Genomic DNA, 17,280 nt, shown 5'->3' with positions numbered 1-17,280 from the left:
TAAGAGGAGTTTGCTTCTTTACAGGACGCTTTTGATGATGTGGTAAAGTATTTTGGAGAAAACCCCAAGACGACGCCACCCTCTGTCTTCTTTCCTGTCTTTGTCCGGTTTGTGAAAGCCTATAAGGTAAATAGGAGCATGGGGTCCTTTAAAGCCTTCCTTGGCATTGTTTGTCAAGTGGGTGTCCTCCCGGAGCTGTGTCTGAGTCTCCACTGCTGTGCAAAGGCCTCCCCTGTTCCTTTAGGCAGCAGATCTGGGAGGTCAGCCTGAGTCTGAGCAGTCTCCAGTCCTGTGGGGGCTGCGTGTTCCTGGGGCCCTCAGCCCACGATGCTCCCTGTCTCCAGCCAGCCAGGCCTGTAGTTCAGCGCAAAGGCAAAAACTCTTGGTTGCCCTTTGGGGCAAGTGAAGACACTCCAGGACCATCACTTCCTCATTGAATGTTCACTCTTGTGGGTGGGGTGGGTGGGGTGAAGGACTTGGAAACTCCAGGCTTCCCATGCAGCTGGACAGGTGAAAGGAGTGGACTCGGGCCTGTGGCAGGGGTGCTGTAGCTGAGGTCAGGGACAGCCTGCTCGTGTGTGTTCTGCCCAGGCCTTTAGGTCATCTAGACCAGCTCTTCTCTAGCGTGGACTGAAAGGTGGCACTAGGAAGGATGGTTGCTGTCTGTTTCCTCATCTGGACCAATGATGGCCCTTCCTTTAAATAGGTCATTTGACACAGTCCAGGGCTATGGTCTTGAAAAAGAATGTGACCCAGAGAGGCATGTGTTGGAAGAATTTGTTCCTTGAGAAAGAATGATGGGGAATGTGGGGGCGTTAGGGGATGGTAGTGCACTTAGGAGATACCTCAGTCTATACTCTCCAGGGTTGTTTACATATAACCTCAGTAACAGTGGTGGAGGAAGGAGGGGTGTGATTATAGGGGGAGGAGGGGGATGTGGCTTTTTCTTTTTTAAAGATTTGATTTATTTTGAGAGGGCATGAACAGGGTTGGGGGGAAGAGGGAGAGAGAGAAGCAGGCTTCCCGCGGAGCAGGGAGCTCGATGTGGGGCTCGATCCCAGGACGCTGGGATCGTGACCTGAGCCAAAAGCAGCCGCTTAACGACTGAGCCACCCAGGCGCCCCAGGTCATCTACATTTTTGAGAAACATCCGCTTGGATATAGTGGGTCACTTCTCTAGCTCCAGAACTGTCAAGTTACATTATTTAGCTATCAGCATGGCTTCATGTACCACTGACATCACAAGCTGTTTGCAGAAGGGAAAGTGAGGATGAACCCAAACACAGTACAGAGTCCATGTGTAAGACATGCGGAGGTCTCTGGTCACCAGTTGCTGCTAACCGTGGTGCTCAGGGTTCACTGGCTGGTGATGCTAGTGTACGGAAGAGATGACTCAAAGTGATTCTTGTTACGTGCTGTGACCACATTTCTTCACATAAAAAATTGTAAGTCCAAGGTCTATAGGGGAAAAATACAGGCTATTTTTAAATTGTAGAATATGAGCTGGGAAGCAGGTCTGGTAGGTCCCAAAGCCTGATACTTGAGCAGGGGTATGTGTAGAGCAGAGGAAAAAGCGAAGTTCCTTGGTGATCTGTGTGGGGTGGCACAGGTTGGAGCCTGTCAGTGAGCCCCTTCCACGTTATTGTTTCACCCTGTGTCCTGTTAGCGGGCTCCGTGGGGTGCTTGTCAGGCAATGGTGGTGTGGGATGTTTTACTGGCCATAGGTACTACACAATGAATGACTTCCAGCCTGGTACTGACCTGGGGACTTTTTGGGAGGATGTTGGGGTTGTAGGATGTCATCCCTCCTTTCCCTTCCCAAGTTCAAACCAGAATGTAACTTAAGACGGAAGTACAAGGGTCCAAAATGCAAACTTTATTCCCAATAATAGCTGGACTGGGGGTGTGGGGTGTGTCTGTGAACTTATACTTCAGCCCTAAACTAGATAACTGACTTATCACTTCACAGTGAGACCAATAGAAGTCTCTTTAGGGAGGCTGGCTTCAAAACAGAGAATGCCCAAGAGGGCTGAGGCGAGGTGAGCCTGTTTTGATTTCTTGTCCCAAACTCAGTCGCTCTGCAGCCCTTGGGAAGGAGTAAGCTATGGGGTGAGACCCCTGGAGGAAACAGGAGGCAAGGGAATGGAGGTTTTCCCCTAACAATGGGCAAAAGGAGAGGAATCTGAACTCCTGGTTTCAGGGAAACTAGAGGTAGGTGGACAGGTTCTGGAAGCAAAAGAAGCTCACGTGGGAATCACAGAGCAGAGCTGTCAGAAGGAGAGTTCCCATCCACGTCTGTGGGACTGAGGCTGAGAAGCAGGGTGAGTGGGGAGGTGGTCCTCAGGAAAGGATTTCTGGACAAGGTACCTCGAGATTGCTGGATTTTGAGGAGATGTGATAGAAACCAACAGGGAAAGCCTGGATCAGAGTCCTCGAGGGGCCTAAGCGTAGGTCTTGTCAGCTTCCCGTGCGTTCTGACTTCTGGCTTGCCAAGATTCTCTTAGGAATGACTTTAGAAAACCTTGATGGCTGTCATTACCACTGACATAATCTTTTGGTTCCTTTGACTTTGCCCAGCAAGCAGAGGAGGAAAATGAGCTGAGGAAAAAGCAGGAACAAGCACTCATGGAAAAACTCCTGGAGCAGGAAGCTCTGATGGAGCAGCAGGATCCAAAGGTGAGAAGTGGCCGGGTCCTGAGACGGCCTCATGTCTCCTTGGCGCCAGCAGGGAAAAGGGCCAAAAAGCCGGATTTACACACAAGCCCGACGGCTTCCTTCTAGGGCTTGGAAACGTGGCAGATGGCTTTGTTGTTCATTCCTTTGTTCCGCAAAGAGTAGAAAGAGGCGAAAAGCGCGTCTGCGTAGCCTTTCCAGGTTTAAGATCAGGAACTTAAATCTCAGGTGGCAATACAGCGAGGCCGCGCCAGGGAGCCTGACGATGAACTGCGTAGGGTCCAGGAAGGCCTCATGGGGTCGCCATTGGTGCTGGCCTCGATCGCTGGCCGGCTTCACTCCGAGGAACGGGGGGGAGGATTCCCTGGAGGGAAGCAGTGTAGGTGAAGACCACAAAGACTGGCAGGTCAGAGTACTCTTCATCCCAATCCTCTGCCCCAAAGCTTCAGAAGTGGATGGTTGTCACCAGCCACCTCTCGTGGCCATACGATCCAGCCTTCCCACCACCGCCAGCTGGAGTTTGGTGTGTTTTTCAAAGTTTGTTTTCTTCCCAGAAGCTTTCTGAGTGTGTCTCTGAGCGGGATGTTGGGATGGTGCTGCTTGTGTTTTTTGGCCGAGGCTGTGTGTTCGTGATAGAACTTGGGGTTTTCTAAAGCCTCCCATGGGTGCTGGTCCCACTAATCTCTGCCATCCTTCTTTCTCCTTAGTCTCCTTCCCACAAATCAAAGAGGCAGCAGCAAGAATTAATTGCAGAATTAAGAAGGCGACAAGTGAAAGATAACAGACATGTATATGAAGGCAAAGATGGTGCCATTGAAGACATTATCACAGGTAAAAGATAGTTTCTCCTGGTGGCCCGTAGAGACCCACAGATCCTGCCCGTAGTGGACTACTTGCACAGTGCGCTGCTACTTTTGTCCAGGGTTTACAAGGTCTCCAGGTGACTTGATGCAGATCCAGAATTATGTGGAGGGACTCCACATAAAAAAAAATACACTTCAAGTGTGTTTTTAGTAGGCTGCATACTGCCTGTCAGAAAACCCCAGCACCCTCTGAAGACTTTTTCTCGTTATCATTGGAACCCTGCAGATTTCACCAGGCTCCCCCCCCGATGGTTTTTCCAGTGTCTTAGATTTGTTTCCCTGCTCCATTTCCTACCTTGTGGCCACTCCCACCCGCCTGCCTGCCTAATAAGTACCACGGACAAGGCCCATTCAGGGTTGCGTACTAACCATGGTCAGTGCAGATTTTTCCAGCATGCTCTTTAAAAGGCTTTTTACTCATTGATGTAACTGAAGACAAGAGGAAATCAGGATCGTCGCCTAGGAATGAGTGGTGCCCAACCCAGCTTGGTTCTTGTCTGATTAAGTTGTAGCCTAATGCTTGCTGCTTGAAGCCATTCTCCAGAGATTCTGCGTTCTCTTACAGTTTGGGAGAATAATTTGAGTCACTGTCTGTGGCAGTGGTTGCAAGCGACTTTCATGTCTGTTGCATAGGAATACTGTTTTTTAGCTCCCAAGATACTTATCACTTTTTTTATTGTAGAGAATTTTAAAAATATGCAATGCAAAAGTACAGAGAATAGCATGATGAGTTCTATATACCTATCACCTATCAACAATTCCCAACTCAGGGCCGGTCTTGTTACATGTCTGCTTCTGCCTGCTCCCCATTCCCCAACCTCTGGGATTATTTTGAAGCAAATCTAAGACCTACAATTTCATCTAGTTATATTTCAGTGTCTGTGTCTTCAAAAGATAATGACCCTTTAATAAAGAAACATAGCCAGACAGAGTAGCATTGTCACACACCTCCAAAACTAACAACTTTTTCACATCAAATACGCATTAGTCACATTTCCTTAGCCGTCCTAATTTTTTTTTTTAAAAACAACTCTTAGAATTTTGACTTCTCATTTTTTGTGAATAGCTTCACATCATAGTTAGGGATCCTAAACGGCCAAAACCACCGTTTTTTTTCCACCAGCTCAGACCCAAGGAAATAAAATAGGTACATAAATCCCGGACAGGAAGTCAATAAAGAGTTTCCGGCCCAGAGTAAAGCAGTCTCAGTTGTCAGTGGCTAAGTAAGTGACTGATTAAACGCCTGTGTCTGCATATGGCGCCACACACAGTCCATATGCACGTGCCTGCCCGTATCTCATCGTTCACTCGGCAGTGGTTTGCTCGTGGCCCCCCAGGTAAAGTCCCCATTGTTGGGCACCTCTCTTTGTTTCCCCGGCCCTGAGGGAGCAGCTCTGCTGTGAGCAAGACTAGGAGCAGATCTTTTTGGGGTAAGCACCTATTCGCCTCAGTGCCACAGTATGATTAACTTGTAGGGAGAGAAGCATCCAGCCTCACACAGTAAGAGTTCCTTTTCCATTAGTCTGTTTCTCCATCTCAGTGACCCCTGGCTTGTCAAATGAGCAAAATGTACAGTTTCTATTTGCTTGATCTCATCATTAAGCTACTATTGGAGGTGAATGAGTATCTGCTTACAGATCCTACAGTTTTTATTCTCTTTAAAATATTTTCCATTTTCCACCCCCCGAGCCCCAGATTGAATACCTCTTTTAGACTTTATGAACTCCCTTGGGTATAAACTGCCTTTCCCCATCTCCAGGTATGATTAACAAAGCACTAACCATGTACTAATGTGATAGATCCTGGCTTTTTACTCTCTTCTGTTTGTCTTATTTGCCTGTCATTTTCGATGCAGTGCTGAAGACTGTGCCCTTTACCGCTCGCACCGCCAAGCGTGGCTCTCGATTTTTCTGCGAACCTGTTCTCACTGAGGAATACCATTACTAAACTATTACTCTTTCTCACCTGATGCTCTTAAAAGGTTGCTACAGATTTTTTGACCTCTTATGTCCCTCTGTATGTCTGTTAGGGCCACCCAGGATGCTAGCTAGCATGGAATCGCCATCTCTGCCATGTTATCTTTTATGTTGCGTTCACACTGCATGGTTTTGCATGTCAGTCATTACTGTTTACTCACTGCCACTTTCAATATGTCTATGAATCCACATGGCTATGGTGGTCTGAGTGTGTGTGGGTTAGAAGAATAGTATAAATAGAGCACTACTTTTGAGAATTAGCATTGGGATCAGCTAGGTTGTTAAAAGACTTCTGGGCTAATGTCTTTGAACACAAAATGATAGTTGTTAATAACAGTAACTACTATACCTAACATTTATTGAGCACTTGCTGTGTTTTAATGGGTTTACAGATATTAAACCAGCCTCCTTTCTGTATTCAGTTACCATGCTTTGATAATAAATTGAGCTGTAGGCAAGTGCTCAGGAACACAAAGTGCCCAAAAGTTGAAAAATGATTTGCAGAAGGAATTGTGAACTACACACAGTTGTAAATTGGGTCTGTCTTAACTGTCTTATACTGTCTACAGCCATCATCCACAGTATGATGGAGCTCACAGTACAAGCAAGGAACCCTTTGGACATAGAAGTCTGTATAAGTTGATATAGGCAATCCATAGCTTTATACTCAGCCTCTTTTCCTTCTGAGTGTCATGCCCGAGTTTAGCTATCAGCAGTTCCACGTTGGAGCAAGGCTGTGAGGCAGAAGGTGAAAACAAAGGCTTTAGGAGCTTCCCATAGTCTTCTCTCATTTGCGTTTCTTCACTGTGACTCTGTTCCTTGTCAAATCCAGGGTATTTCTCTTGTGATGAGATCATATCTGGACCTGCGTTTTTGGTTAGGATGGTGGCAACCAGAAATACTAATAGCAAATACCTATTATTGGAAAATGCCACTGTTGTTAGAATTAAAAAATCCCAAAATTTTCAAGAGGTAACTGCCTGCCCTTGGTTCCCGATGGCTAGATAAGAAACTTCTTTGCAGTGCCCAGTTGATTAGAAAAGGGACAAGGGAAGCACATACTCTAATTGGAAATATCCATTGTGTAACTCCCATGCTGAGATTGACATGGAACAGGGTACGTGTTTGTTTTGTGGCGTTAACTCTTCTGTGAATTGCACTTGTTACGTATGTTCCTCTGTCTTTTAGGGTATCAGAGGATGTGGTGTGTCGTCGTTGCTTGCTCTGCAGTGTACTTACCCACCAGTGCTTATTAACCAGGCTAGACACTATCATCTACTCAGCTAATGTTCCTGTCAGTTTTGCTGCTGGACTGTCTTATCATTCTGGAGCCAAACTTCAAAGCAGCTTGGATTTGGGTGGTCAGAGAGCTGGGTGGGAAGACACTCTGATCTTTCCCTTGTTTTATCTAACACCTCTTGTATTAATGGCCTCCCACTCTCTTCCTCTGTTGGCTAACATGCCGGGTATGTTAAGCACTAAGTTGAATTGCTTTCCATTTTCATCCCATTTTTACTTAACCATCATTTTGTGTTTTTGTTTTTTTCTGTTTAGCCTTAAAGAAGAATAATATCACTAAATTTCCAAATGTTCACTCGAGGGTAAGGATTTCTTCTAGCACACCGGTGGTGGAGGATACACAGAGCTGGCAAGCATCACTTTTTACTTAGCTTCCTCCTCTCTCTGTATGCAGATCAGTGGTTTCAGTCTATGGCTGAGGGTAATACTGTTGAGAGTCTGACAAGGGGGAAGTCTTTGTAACCTCACATTCCAGTGATGTGAGGCAGAGCTTCTCTGTTGGACTCTTTGTGGCTTGCTTCCATGTTATCAAGTGTGATGGCTTGGGCAAGGGTATTTGCTGGTGATTGTACTTGCTTTGGGTGCTAGGCTGTCCTTCCCCTACCCTTTTCTTGGCCTTCGAGTTAATCAGTTAACCCCTTTGGATCTGAAAAAGCTGAGAGCCAAGTCCCGGCCAGGGTATAGCCTTTGAAGAGATTTGGATCTTTAGAGCCAATTGTTCAGAAGACTCGGGAATTATAGAGCTACAAGTCATTGCATATCCTTAGCCAGAAGTGGAATTCTAACCTTCCCTTACCACTCTGGGCCAGGAAGCAGAAGCTTGAGAGGATTAGGGCATGTAAAACTATTCTTCCCTTGAATTTAGAGAGAGTAAGGCAGGGTGACAAATTCCAAGGGGTCGGGAGTTGGTGCGGACTATGCTAAACCTGAGAGCATGGGTCTCAGCACTCAGCTCATTTCTTTCTGCCATGTGAAAATTTGGGCTCAGTATTGCCAGACCCTCCAGTTTTCCAAGGGAAGTCAGAATCCCTCTTTTTTTTAATATTATCTATTAAAAGATAAGGAAGCTGTATTTAAAAGTGTAAGTTGGGGGCTAAATATTGGAGGCCAGATACGGCCCATTAGCTCCATTTTCAAGCTCCTGAGTAGGTAAAGGAATAAAAAAAGACTCAATCTGGTTTAATTCTGTTATGTTCCCCCTTCGAAAGAATGTTTCCTAACCGAAGTCAACAATACGAAGGGAAATAAATACTAACTAAATGAAACAGTGGCCGGGGGGGGGGGGGGGAGGGAAGTACACAGCCTGCCCTGACCCCATCAGAAGCAGCTTACCTGCTGGCTAGGCTATCTACCTTAGGTATTCATCAAGAAAGCATGATTTCATATTAAGAATGCTTACATAAAATAAAATTCCTTTGTTCATCCCAAGGTATTCTGCTAGAACAGTGCCTGCTTGAACCAATATGCAGTGGTTGATTCATTCATTCAACAAGGCTTTTTTTTTTTTATGTTGGGCATTTTTAAACATTCTGTGCATTCGCAATACAAATTGAGAATGCTGGAAGGCCCAAACAACTTCTCCCCTCCAAAGAAAAACAGGAAATACTGGGTGGCAGGAGACAATGTACAGGAATGGAGTAGTAGTTTGATTTAGTGACTGTTTTTGTTCAGTGGTTAATTGAGCATTGTGTTTCACAAAATAAAAAAGACCTCAGCTAATACTAATTGAAGAAAAATAACGGAACCTCTGCCTACAAAATAAGCATAGTGTCCTTCCTTGATTAAAATTCCAGATAAGATTGGACAGGGCAGTTGGTTTATTAATTTTGCAGTTTAAAATTCATTACAATTATTGATATTCAGGTTTCCAGGGGAAAAAGACAAAACTAAGCCACAGCTATTTCCAACTGAAGAAAAAGACGCCAGCTAGATTCTCTGGCCAGTGACAATAGTTGCCTTTCCTGTATATTTTTCTAGAAGTTCCAGATTCGCATCAGTATTACATCCTGCTTTAACTATTGAGGGCAAAGTACATGTCTTTGGCTCAAATAGTCAATGGATTTGAAGGGCCTGTTGGCTGACTCTCCTACAGAAGCTGCTTTGATTGGCTGCCAGCTGACCTTTGTCTTTGCTTAGACACATGATGCTAAAGGTTGCAACTCTCTCATTGATACTCTCCTCTTTACAGATCTTAGAAACCAACCATACAGACGAGCCGATGCGGTGAGGAGAAGTGTCAGGCGGCGCTTTGATGATCAGAACTTGCGTTCTGTTAATGGTGCCGAGATAACCATGTGAACCTGAGACCTGCCTCTATGAGTAGAGTATGCGTGAATGAAACTTTCCACATGAACTTTACGTGCTACCATTTAACTGCAACGTTGAACATTGACAAAATATTCTAAGGGCTCAGATTTAGCAAACACATAGGAATTTAAAAATGACGGGCTCTCCTTTCAACCTTTGTTAACAAGTGCCTAAAAGTGGAAGTACCTGCTCAGATTAATCAAAGCAATAGGGTTTGATTTGATTAGGTATCTTTTTACACCAGTATATTATCCAATTTTTTAACCAAAATGTAAATTTCGTATTACATTCGTTATCTGCCATTGTGATTGTCCCATGATGGCACACCCTGGTTTCCTGATAAGTTGTAAATAACATGGATGCATCTGCTGTGGGTTTCCTTTGCTGAGATGTCTTTTAAGGAATTTCATTTGTTTTAGACATACCCATCAACTGTCTTTTTAAGGGCTTGCAACGTGGAAGAAGGAAAAAGTCACATAAGCTCCTGTCCATAACCAAGCCCCAGCACAGTACAAACAGGATGCATTGCAGTGGCAAAGAAGTCACTCAGCTGTGTCTCGTTTTACACTCTACACTGCTATGCTAGGGCGTGATGCCCCGGGAGAGTTCACCAGTATGAAAGCAAGGGTATGATGGCATACAAATTTGTGTAAGATTTTTTTGCAGTACTGTGTTCTTCAGCTAGAGGCAGCTTTTAAAATAATAATGCAAATGTATTTATTAATTAGCACTAAAATTAACATCTCAGTAATCAGTATTAGGATTTCTGAGACCATTATGGGCCTATCCTGAGAACAGAAATTGGTGCCTTGCTAGCCAGGGAGAAGTTCACTAGCTCTATCAAGCATTCAAGATTACTTCTGCTAGCTAGTAGTGATAGTTAACCTAGCCTTATTCTCCTGACAATCGCAGGTCCCCACCCCCACTTCTTCCTCCTTTTGTAAATCGGATAAGATATATTTGGCATCATTGCTTTATGGGGAATTGCAATTAAATTGCTTGAAATATTCACATTGGGATTAAGCTTAAATGGTATGTAATGGGACTAAATGGCCAACTAAGCCAGTTATTTTTCCTTCCTCTCTGGCAGGGCACTTGATCCATTCCAAAGTCAAAAACTGGACTAAAGCCAATTTGTACTTTTCATAATAAACATTCTGCTTCTGGCTTACCTTCTTGGTACATTACATCAATATATTAATTGTAAAGTTTATTGTATAGTATTTAACCACTGAATTTCTTATTTTATGTTGTGCTTATGTGAACTCCTTGGTGAAGGTCCCATTTTCCTTGGATAATGTGTAGTTATATGATCTCTTTTTAAATGTACAGATATTTTGCTATAAAATTGGTGCAGTTTTTTATGGTTTTTACACTTTAATTCCCACCTAAGCCTCTGGGTAATATTGTAAATATTGTTTAAAAATGCATCAGCCTGTGCTATACAATCTGAATGTTATTTTAACTTATAGTTTTTTTTTAATATATATATTTAACTACAAGGACAGCTTAGGGATCAGTTACATTTCACTTTAGCATACCTATTTACAAAAAAATTACTTTTAAAACTGCCACCTGCTAGCACATTTTCTTGAATGTGTACTTTAAAAAAGAACATGCCAAGATTTTGTCTGTTAACATTGATTTTGATGAAAAAAGCAATTTGACCATGATACACGAGTAGTTGGCCCTTTATGACAAGGAGCTGTTTTCCAAAGCTCAATGCTAATAAGCATATATTAAAATAATTGCATATTTATTAATCAAATAGACAATAATGTTGGCATGTTCTTTTCTGTTTATTAATGGGCTTGCTTCTTAGCAATATTAGAAATGTTTTATAAAAAAGCAGTTCATGTTACTTTTCTGGTCTTTTCATGACATATGAGCAAATAAACTATTTACACTACTATCCTGTAATATGTTGTAGTCTTTGAATGGCATACCTTAGTGGGGGGGTGGTTTACCGGTTTTATATGCTTTTATCTTCTGTTTGCCCTCACAATACAAACTCTTGATCACTTGCTGTATGGAACGTAAGAACCTAATAGATTTTGGTAGTGACGGATACATCTCCAAAATTGTACTTACCAATTTATTGCTTCCAGAGAACACTGGTGTTTGGTAAAGATATTACCACCCCCACCCCCACCCCCAAATTTGTTGTGTGTATATGGACAGGTTATGTGTGGACTGCATAGAGGTGACCCTGCAACCAACAACTACATTGGTTGGCAAGGTACGTACAAGCAGTTTGGCCTCCATTGCCCAAACATGCTGTTATTTTTAACGGTAATTCCAAATCATCAGACTGTGCAACGTTCAGTATATTCTTTTTAGGAAAGCAAGGAAATTTGTTATTTTAGACAATTGGTCAAGTGGCTTAAAACTTTAAAAAAAAAATAAAGGTTTTGAGAGAAAACATGAGGGAGGGAGAGACAGGAGAAGCAGCAGACTCCCTACTGAGCAGGGGAGCCCGATGTGGGGCTCGATCCCGGGGCCCTGAGATCATAACCTGAGCCAAAGCTAAGCCACCTAGGTGCCCCTCAAAATAACTTTCTTACAGAGGCATGAATTATTGTATTCTTTGTTACCAATTTAGCACTCTTCTTACTGCACCACAGTTAGACATTGTAGTTGAAGCTTTATTTTATAAAGGGGGGAAAGTTAAATTCCAGTTAGTAAAATTCTCTAGTTTGTGCCTCATGGTAAAAGAAATAATATCTTTAATATTCTACAAATTCAGAACGTTTTCAAACCCAAAGCACAGCAGTAAGTTCAAATGAGATGGATATGGTTAGGTATGGGGCATTATATACCATTAATATCCACTTTTAGAGATATTTACCAGTGACTCAGAACTAAATCTCCTTATTCCCAACTCCCAATCCTCTAAAAATCTAAATTCTAATCCACTAAAATTCAATGACTGCCCAAGGGACCCTGCTGACTCAACAAGCTTAGCACAGAATGGGACTTGATACCCATCACTGACTGTGGTTCAACATACTGGATTTTGTTAAATTACCTTTTTACACTGCAAGACCTACTCTTATGATAGTTTTATAACTGGCATACCTACTAGCTTTAATACTTGGTAAAACAGCTCTTAGCTCTAAGACATTTTAAAAATTTTTATCAGAATGTCTACAAAGATGATCAGCTCAGTATATACAAAAGGACTAATCTGATAGTTTTTCATTTCTCTTAAAACTAATACCCAATCTAATTTCAAGAAAAAAATTCGAAGCAAGAAACAAATGCATGAAGTGTTAAGCTGACACAAATCCAACTTAGTAAAAGACGCCATTTTTCTAGTATTTATTTACAAAAGGTCTAAATTTATATATTAGGTTCTTTACATCAGAACTATATATAAACGAGAAAATCTGGTAATTACACAGAAAATAGAAACCTGTTCCCCCTTATTACTCACCTTTCAGAACAAATCTTCAGTTGTAGAGAGGCAGGCAAGAGAACAAACCTACCAAGTTTCAGGCAGGACCAAGATAAAGGAGTATTTATAAATAGCACATTTTAGATACCCCAAGGAACAGCGTAAAAGGGCATCAAGAAATGGCTTAGTTGGATTATGATCTGATTAGGCAGCCACTCTGTTTCAGTCTAAGTGGGGTGAGGGGTTGTTAGCTAGCTCCCCTGAAATGGAAACATCAATCTAGGCCATTACACCTGGGGCAATTACCAATCATTAACAATGAGATGGCCTTGAAGTGTAAACCATATTGAGTCACAAAAGCAATTTCTATATAACAACTTTTTGAAAAGCACAGAAAATCTACAATTAAGGAACTTAGGCCAGGGAGACACGCTAAATAAAATGAAGGGCTAGAGGGAGTGTGCAGCTACTTGCGGCAAAATCTTCTCACTTCCCATACCTCACCCTTTGTTGGAAATAACCTGAAATGATTAGTTCTCAATTTAGAATTTGGGAATTTTGCTGCTGTTTCCAAGCATGGCCTTTAAAGACTAACTCTGACCTAGTTAAACATTAACTCTTCAAACAGAAGTTTACTACTTTTAAAGTACTGTGGTATCTTAATTTATGAATATTAAAAAAAGCTACATTTCAAATCACAAGGGATTTTCTTTCCTACTCAGAAACCACATGGAAGTTACATGTTCTAACAAGCTTTTGGAAATTTCTGTAGTAAAAGTTAAGATATAGCCACTAGAACTTATCTTCAGTGCACGCCAATTATGTATGTGGCTTTAGTTGCAGGTTAGTACAGTTTATTGCGATGATGCTTTTTCAAGCCCTATAATACAGTTGCTGGGTACCATGGATGCTGGATGAGTGCAAGTCAACTATTTTACATACATTCACTATATGCCTACAGTGTGCCAGGCACTGTTCTAATCCACAGGATATAGCAGTGAATGAAACACAAATCCTTGTCTCCAAGGAACCTGACCACCATTTAAGTTAACACAACTGAGAAACTTAAGAGCAAGGTAAGATTTAATAAAGAAGGTAAGAATTATTAGACTGGTATATGCCATCACCAGAACCATAAAGTAAAACTGTAAGCCTATTTAGAACGCAATTCCATGAAAAATTACTCGACATTATTCTGCTTTTCCTTTATTTAAAATGAGTGGTTTACTTAGAGAATATAAAAGAATTAAAATTGTACCTGATACTGAGAGAGATACATCCCCAAGGGAAAAGAAAAGTCTGATTTAAGATACAAGGAATTAATGTGCTTTGCCTCATTTTGCTTTTAGAAATGTTTATTTGGTTCCTTATTTTGTAATTTACATTTAAATTACATAATATTCTTAAATATTCTATAAACTTATAGCATTCATCACTCTTCCCTGGGTACTATTTGATTAGAAACCGTTCTCTCTCAAATAGCATCTAAGCTTAAAAACAAAACAAAAAACCTATATGGCTACCCCTTTCTGGATGCAAAAAGAAAAGTGGCTGCCTAGTCAGCACTGAGTTGACCATTAACACTGGAAGAAAACCAGGATCATCTAGGCAAATGCTTCTTAACACAGAATACAGGCCCTTAGGTAAAAAAAAATTATGGACTGTCTTTCCAGAAAAACGTACAGAGATGTTTCCGTTTTTACAGTTTCTTCACTCTACCACTATGAATTAATAAGGCCTTACTCTAGGCCATTTTTATTTTATAGCTGTATAAAATGAGGCCCAATTAGCGAAGTCAAGCTGTGACATATCATTTTCAAATTTACTGGGAGGCATAAACAGTGAAGTTTTTATTGTTGAAAAACACTGAATAATCTTATTTTTGAAGCTGCTTTGGGTAATAATGAAATAATAGCCTTGCTGTGTTTAAAAAAAAAAAAAGGACCATTGCTTTTATTTAAAAGCATTACGTTAAATAAACTTGGGAAAGTGCAAAGGATTCATCATACTTGACTTTTCATACAAATTCAATTTTCCCATACAGGAATTACTGGACTGGGAGAAAATAAAAACATCAAATATTGGAGATTCTGATTTTGACTATTATGATAATAAATCTATTAGTAAATTTAATCCAATAATTCGTTAATATTAAGATACAGAGGGAAGTAAAACCCTCAACATTTACCGAAGAGTCTGATGCTTAACTGAAACGTGTAACTTCCCCTTATCTGAAAATAAACACACTTTCCTGTTTGAACACATTCGTTCAAACTCTTTGAACATTTCTGTTTAACTCTAACAGAACCAATATTCTAAGACATTTCAGCTTTTACCAGACTGAAAATTTAGAAACCTAATCTAATAGGTTAAAAATATTCACATAGAACTCTTGTAACAAAATCTTCCCATCACCTGTGCTTTCAGACTGTACAGTACCTTTTGGTAACTAAATCCCACTTCATGGGATCATTAAAGGTAGACAAGGATTATAGTCACTTCAATTACATCTTTTATAATGCTGTTATATTTTGAGTTGCCATTTATTCAGCAGTTCTGTTTTAAGGTCAAATAATTTTCACGGATGAACTATAGAGAAACTTGAATTTGTACTGTAGGAATTTGAGGTGTGAAGACAGTATCTCTAAGAAATACAGAAATCTATTGTGAGGACATGCTAAAACATATCAATAACTTTTTATTTAAATAGAAAAATTAAAACTTTAAAGTTGCACTTAAAAAAATCATTCATGGAATTAAAACAAAATTTTACAGATTCTAAAATCTCTTATGAAACACCACACTAATATTTCTGCCAATATCATAAGCATTTTGAAGATTTTGCCACTGACTTCCATGTCAAGTGTTTGACATGATTAGCAATATTAACTATCATTACGAGACCTCTGAAAATTAAATCTAGGCAACTCCCTATTGCCAAAGTTGTTATAGTTTTTGGTTCTAATATACAATGAGACTAACCTCAAGTAAGCAACTTGATTACTTCACATCTAAGATAGTGATTCTCATTTTCCACAGTCACGTCAGTTTTCACAGCAGGAAAATGACTTGGCAGAGAAAAGTTTAGAAATAACTCCCCGCCCCCCCCTCTTTTTTGAGGCTTTCAACAGTGGATGCTAGATTTAATTGAAACAGTAGCAAGGGATGGGGAAAGAGCAGTCCTGGTCATTTGAACTTCTCAAATTCATTAGAATGGTGAAGGAAAAATAAAATGAACGTTTTGTTCTTCCAAATCCCAACTTGAAATAGGATCGCTTGAAGTGTCCAAAATAAAAAAATATCTAATGCCAAAGACTATGTGCTAAAATTTACTTATTAAAAAAATCTCCTGCACTGAAGGAAAATAGTATAAATTACATTACCAACTTTCAAAAGTTAGCATGTAAAGAGTATTCTAGCTTCAAACCATTGCCTCTCTAAAGTTTTCTATAGGAAATTTGTGGATCAAAAACAAATTACAGGGGCCTCAAATGTACTGATTTATAATATTAAATATTAAAAAGGAAAGGAACCTAGCTATGTGGGTAAGATGAAGCAAAATTTCAAGGATTTAGTATCTTTAAATGATCATACAATTTTAGAGCTGAGTAGTTTAAGTAGAAATAAATACTAGTACACGCTAGAAGAGAAGGTTTAATAATTGATAAAAATGTACAAAAATATTCAAATCAGAAATGCTTTAGAATGTGTACCACGAAGTCAATACTTCTCAGTGAGTAGGGAAGGTAAAAGACTTCCTCAATGAAAAAAAGAGAAAAGATCGGATTAAAAAAAAAAAAAAACAACTGTTAAAGAAAATGTTTAAGTCAACATTGATTTTTGTTTCAGACAAGGATATTGCAACTATCACTTAAAGTTTGGTGGCACATTCTTTAGTAGGTCCTTAAGGCAATATATTTAAACTAATTTACAATTTGATTTGATGTTAACTTTTAAAACATCACCTCAAAATAATGCCCTCACAACAGCCTTTTTTTAAAATGTATTCAGGTGTTTCATAAAAAATAATGGTGGCTTTATTATAGTAGTGCTCATTAGCACCACTATAGTTAAGGGTCTACCGGGTTTCCGTTAAGAACATCTATTTCTGAGTTCACCATAAAAGATCGTATCAGCTTTAACCAGTTGGGTAGTGCACAAAAAAGCAGTTTTGTCAGTTGCTGGTGCTTTTTTTGTACTACTAAGTATCAAAAAAATTTTCATTATATCTTCAAAATCCAACTTCTATAAAGTAAATCAAATCGCCTCATGACTTAGACTTCAGAACAAAGTAGAGACATCTGCAGTTATCAGTGAATTGCCACCTTTAATCCATCCTGCAGTGCCCTATGAAAGGGTCACAGAAAGACAGTTATGACCGTATGAAAATATGATTCTTGATACAGAATCAAAAGTTATTTTCAATTTCCTTTGCTTTTTATAAAGTCCACAATAACAATACTTAAATGCACTTTTTTTTCCTGTGATATAATTAAAACCCAGTGTTATTTCAATTGAACTTTAAAATAGAGTCCCTGGTCTGAATTAGACTTTAAATCATACTGTAAACATATATTTGGTATAATTTATTGATCATCATCCAGTTGCTCCAAAAGGGTCCTTCTGCGCTTTTCCAATTCCCCTTCACTCAGTTCACTGCCAGAAGTATCCCAATTCCCCTGAAAAGACATTGAATACATTTAATGTCAGTACTCAAAAGCTTAAGCGGTATTGAACCTTTGAAAAAAAGGAACCAAAATATATG

At 40.3% G+C, this 17,280-nt stretch overlaps 2 protein-coding genes across 12 annotated transcripts in view; one reads left to right on the top strand and one right to left on the bottom strand.

Annotated features, from left to right (window-relative positions):
• Positions 1–11,038, top strand: part of FMNL2 (formin like 2) — a 300,782-nt gene extending 289,744 nt beyond the window's left edge. The window contains exons 23-27 of one of the 4 annotated variants that reach the window (XM_028113081.2): positions 25–126; positions 2,578–2,676; positions 3,381–3,504; positions 7,067–7,113; positions 9,000–11,038. In XM_028113081.2, the coding sequence (XP_027968882.1) occupies positions 25–126; positions 2,578–2,676; positions 3,381–3,504; positions 7,067–7,113; positions 9,000–9,038 (411 nt within the window). In that variant the 3' untranslated portion in view covers positions 9,039–11,038. The other 3 variants (XM_028113080.2, XM_028113079.2, XM_028113082.2) reach the window with 3 other exon arrangements.
• A 5,117-nt stretch (positions 11,039–16,155) lies between these two features.
• Positions 16,156–17,280, bottom strand: part of PRPF40A (pre-mRNA processing factor 40A) — a 55,185-nt gene continuing 54,060 nt past the window's right edge. For all 8 annotated transcript variants that reach the window (XM_028113069.2, XM_028113071.2, XM_028113070.2 and 5 more), the window contains one exon: positions 16,156–17,194. In XM_028113069.2, the coding sequence (XP_027968870.1) occupies positions 17,102–17,194 (93 nt within the window). In that variant the 3' untranslated portion in view covers positions 16,156–17,101. The remainder of the gene's footprint in view (positions 17,195–17,280) is intronic.

This window comes from Eumetopias jubatus, unplaced genomic scaffold (genome assembly GCF_037043125.1).
Source record: "Eumetopias jubatus isolate StellerSeaLion01/CBP00866 unplaced genomic scaffold, mEumJub1_p1.0 scaffold_3, whole genome shotgun sequence".
NCBI classification, from domain to species: domain Eukaryota; kingdom Metazoa; phylum Chordata; class Mammalia; order Carnivora; family Otariidae; genus Eumetopias; species Eumetopias jubatus.
Note: the sequence above shows the minus strand (reverse complement) of the source record. Positions and strands in the feature narration are given on the sequence as shown.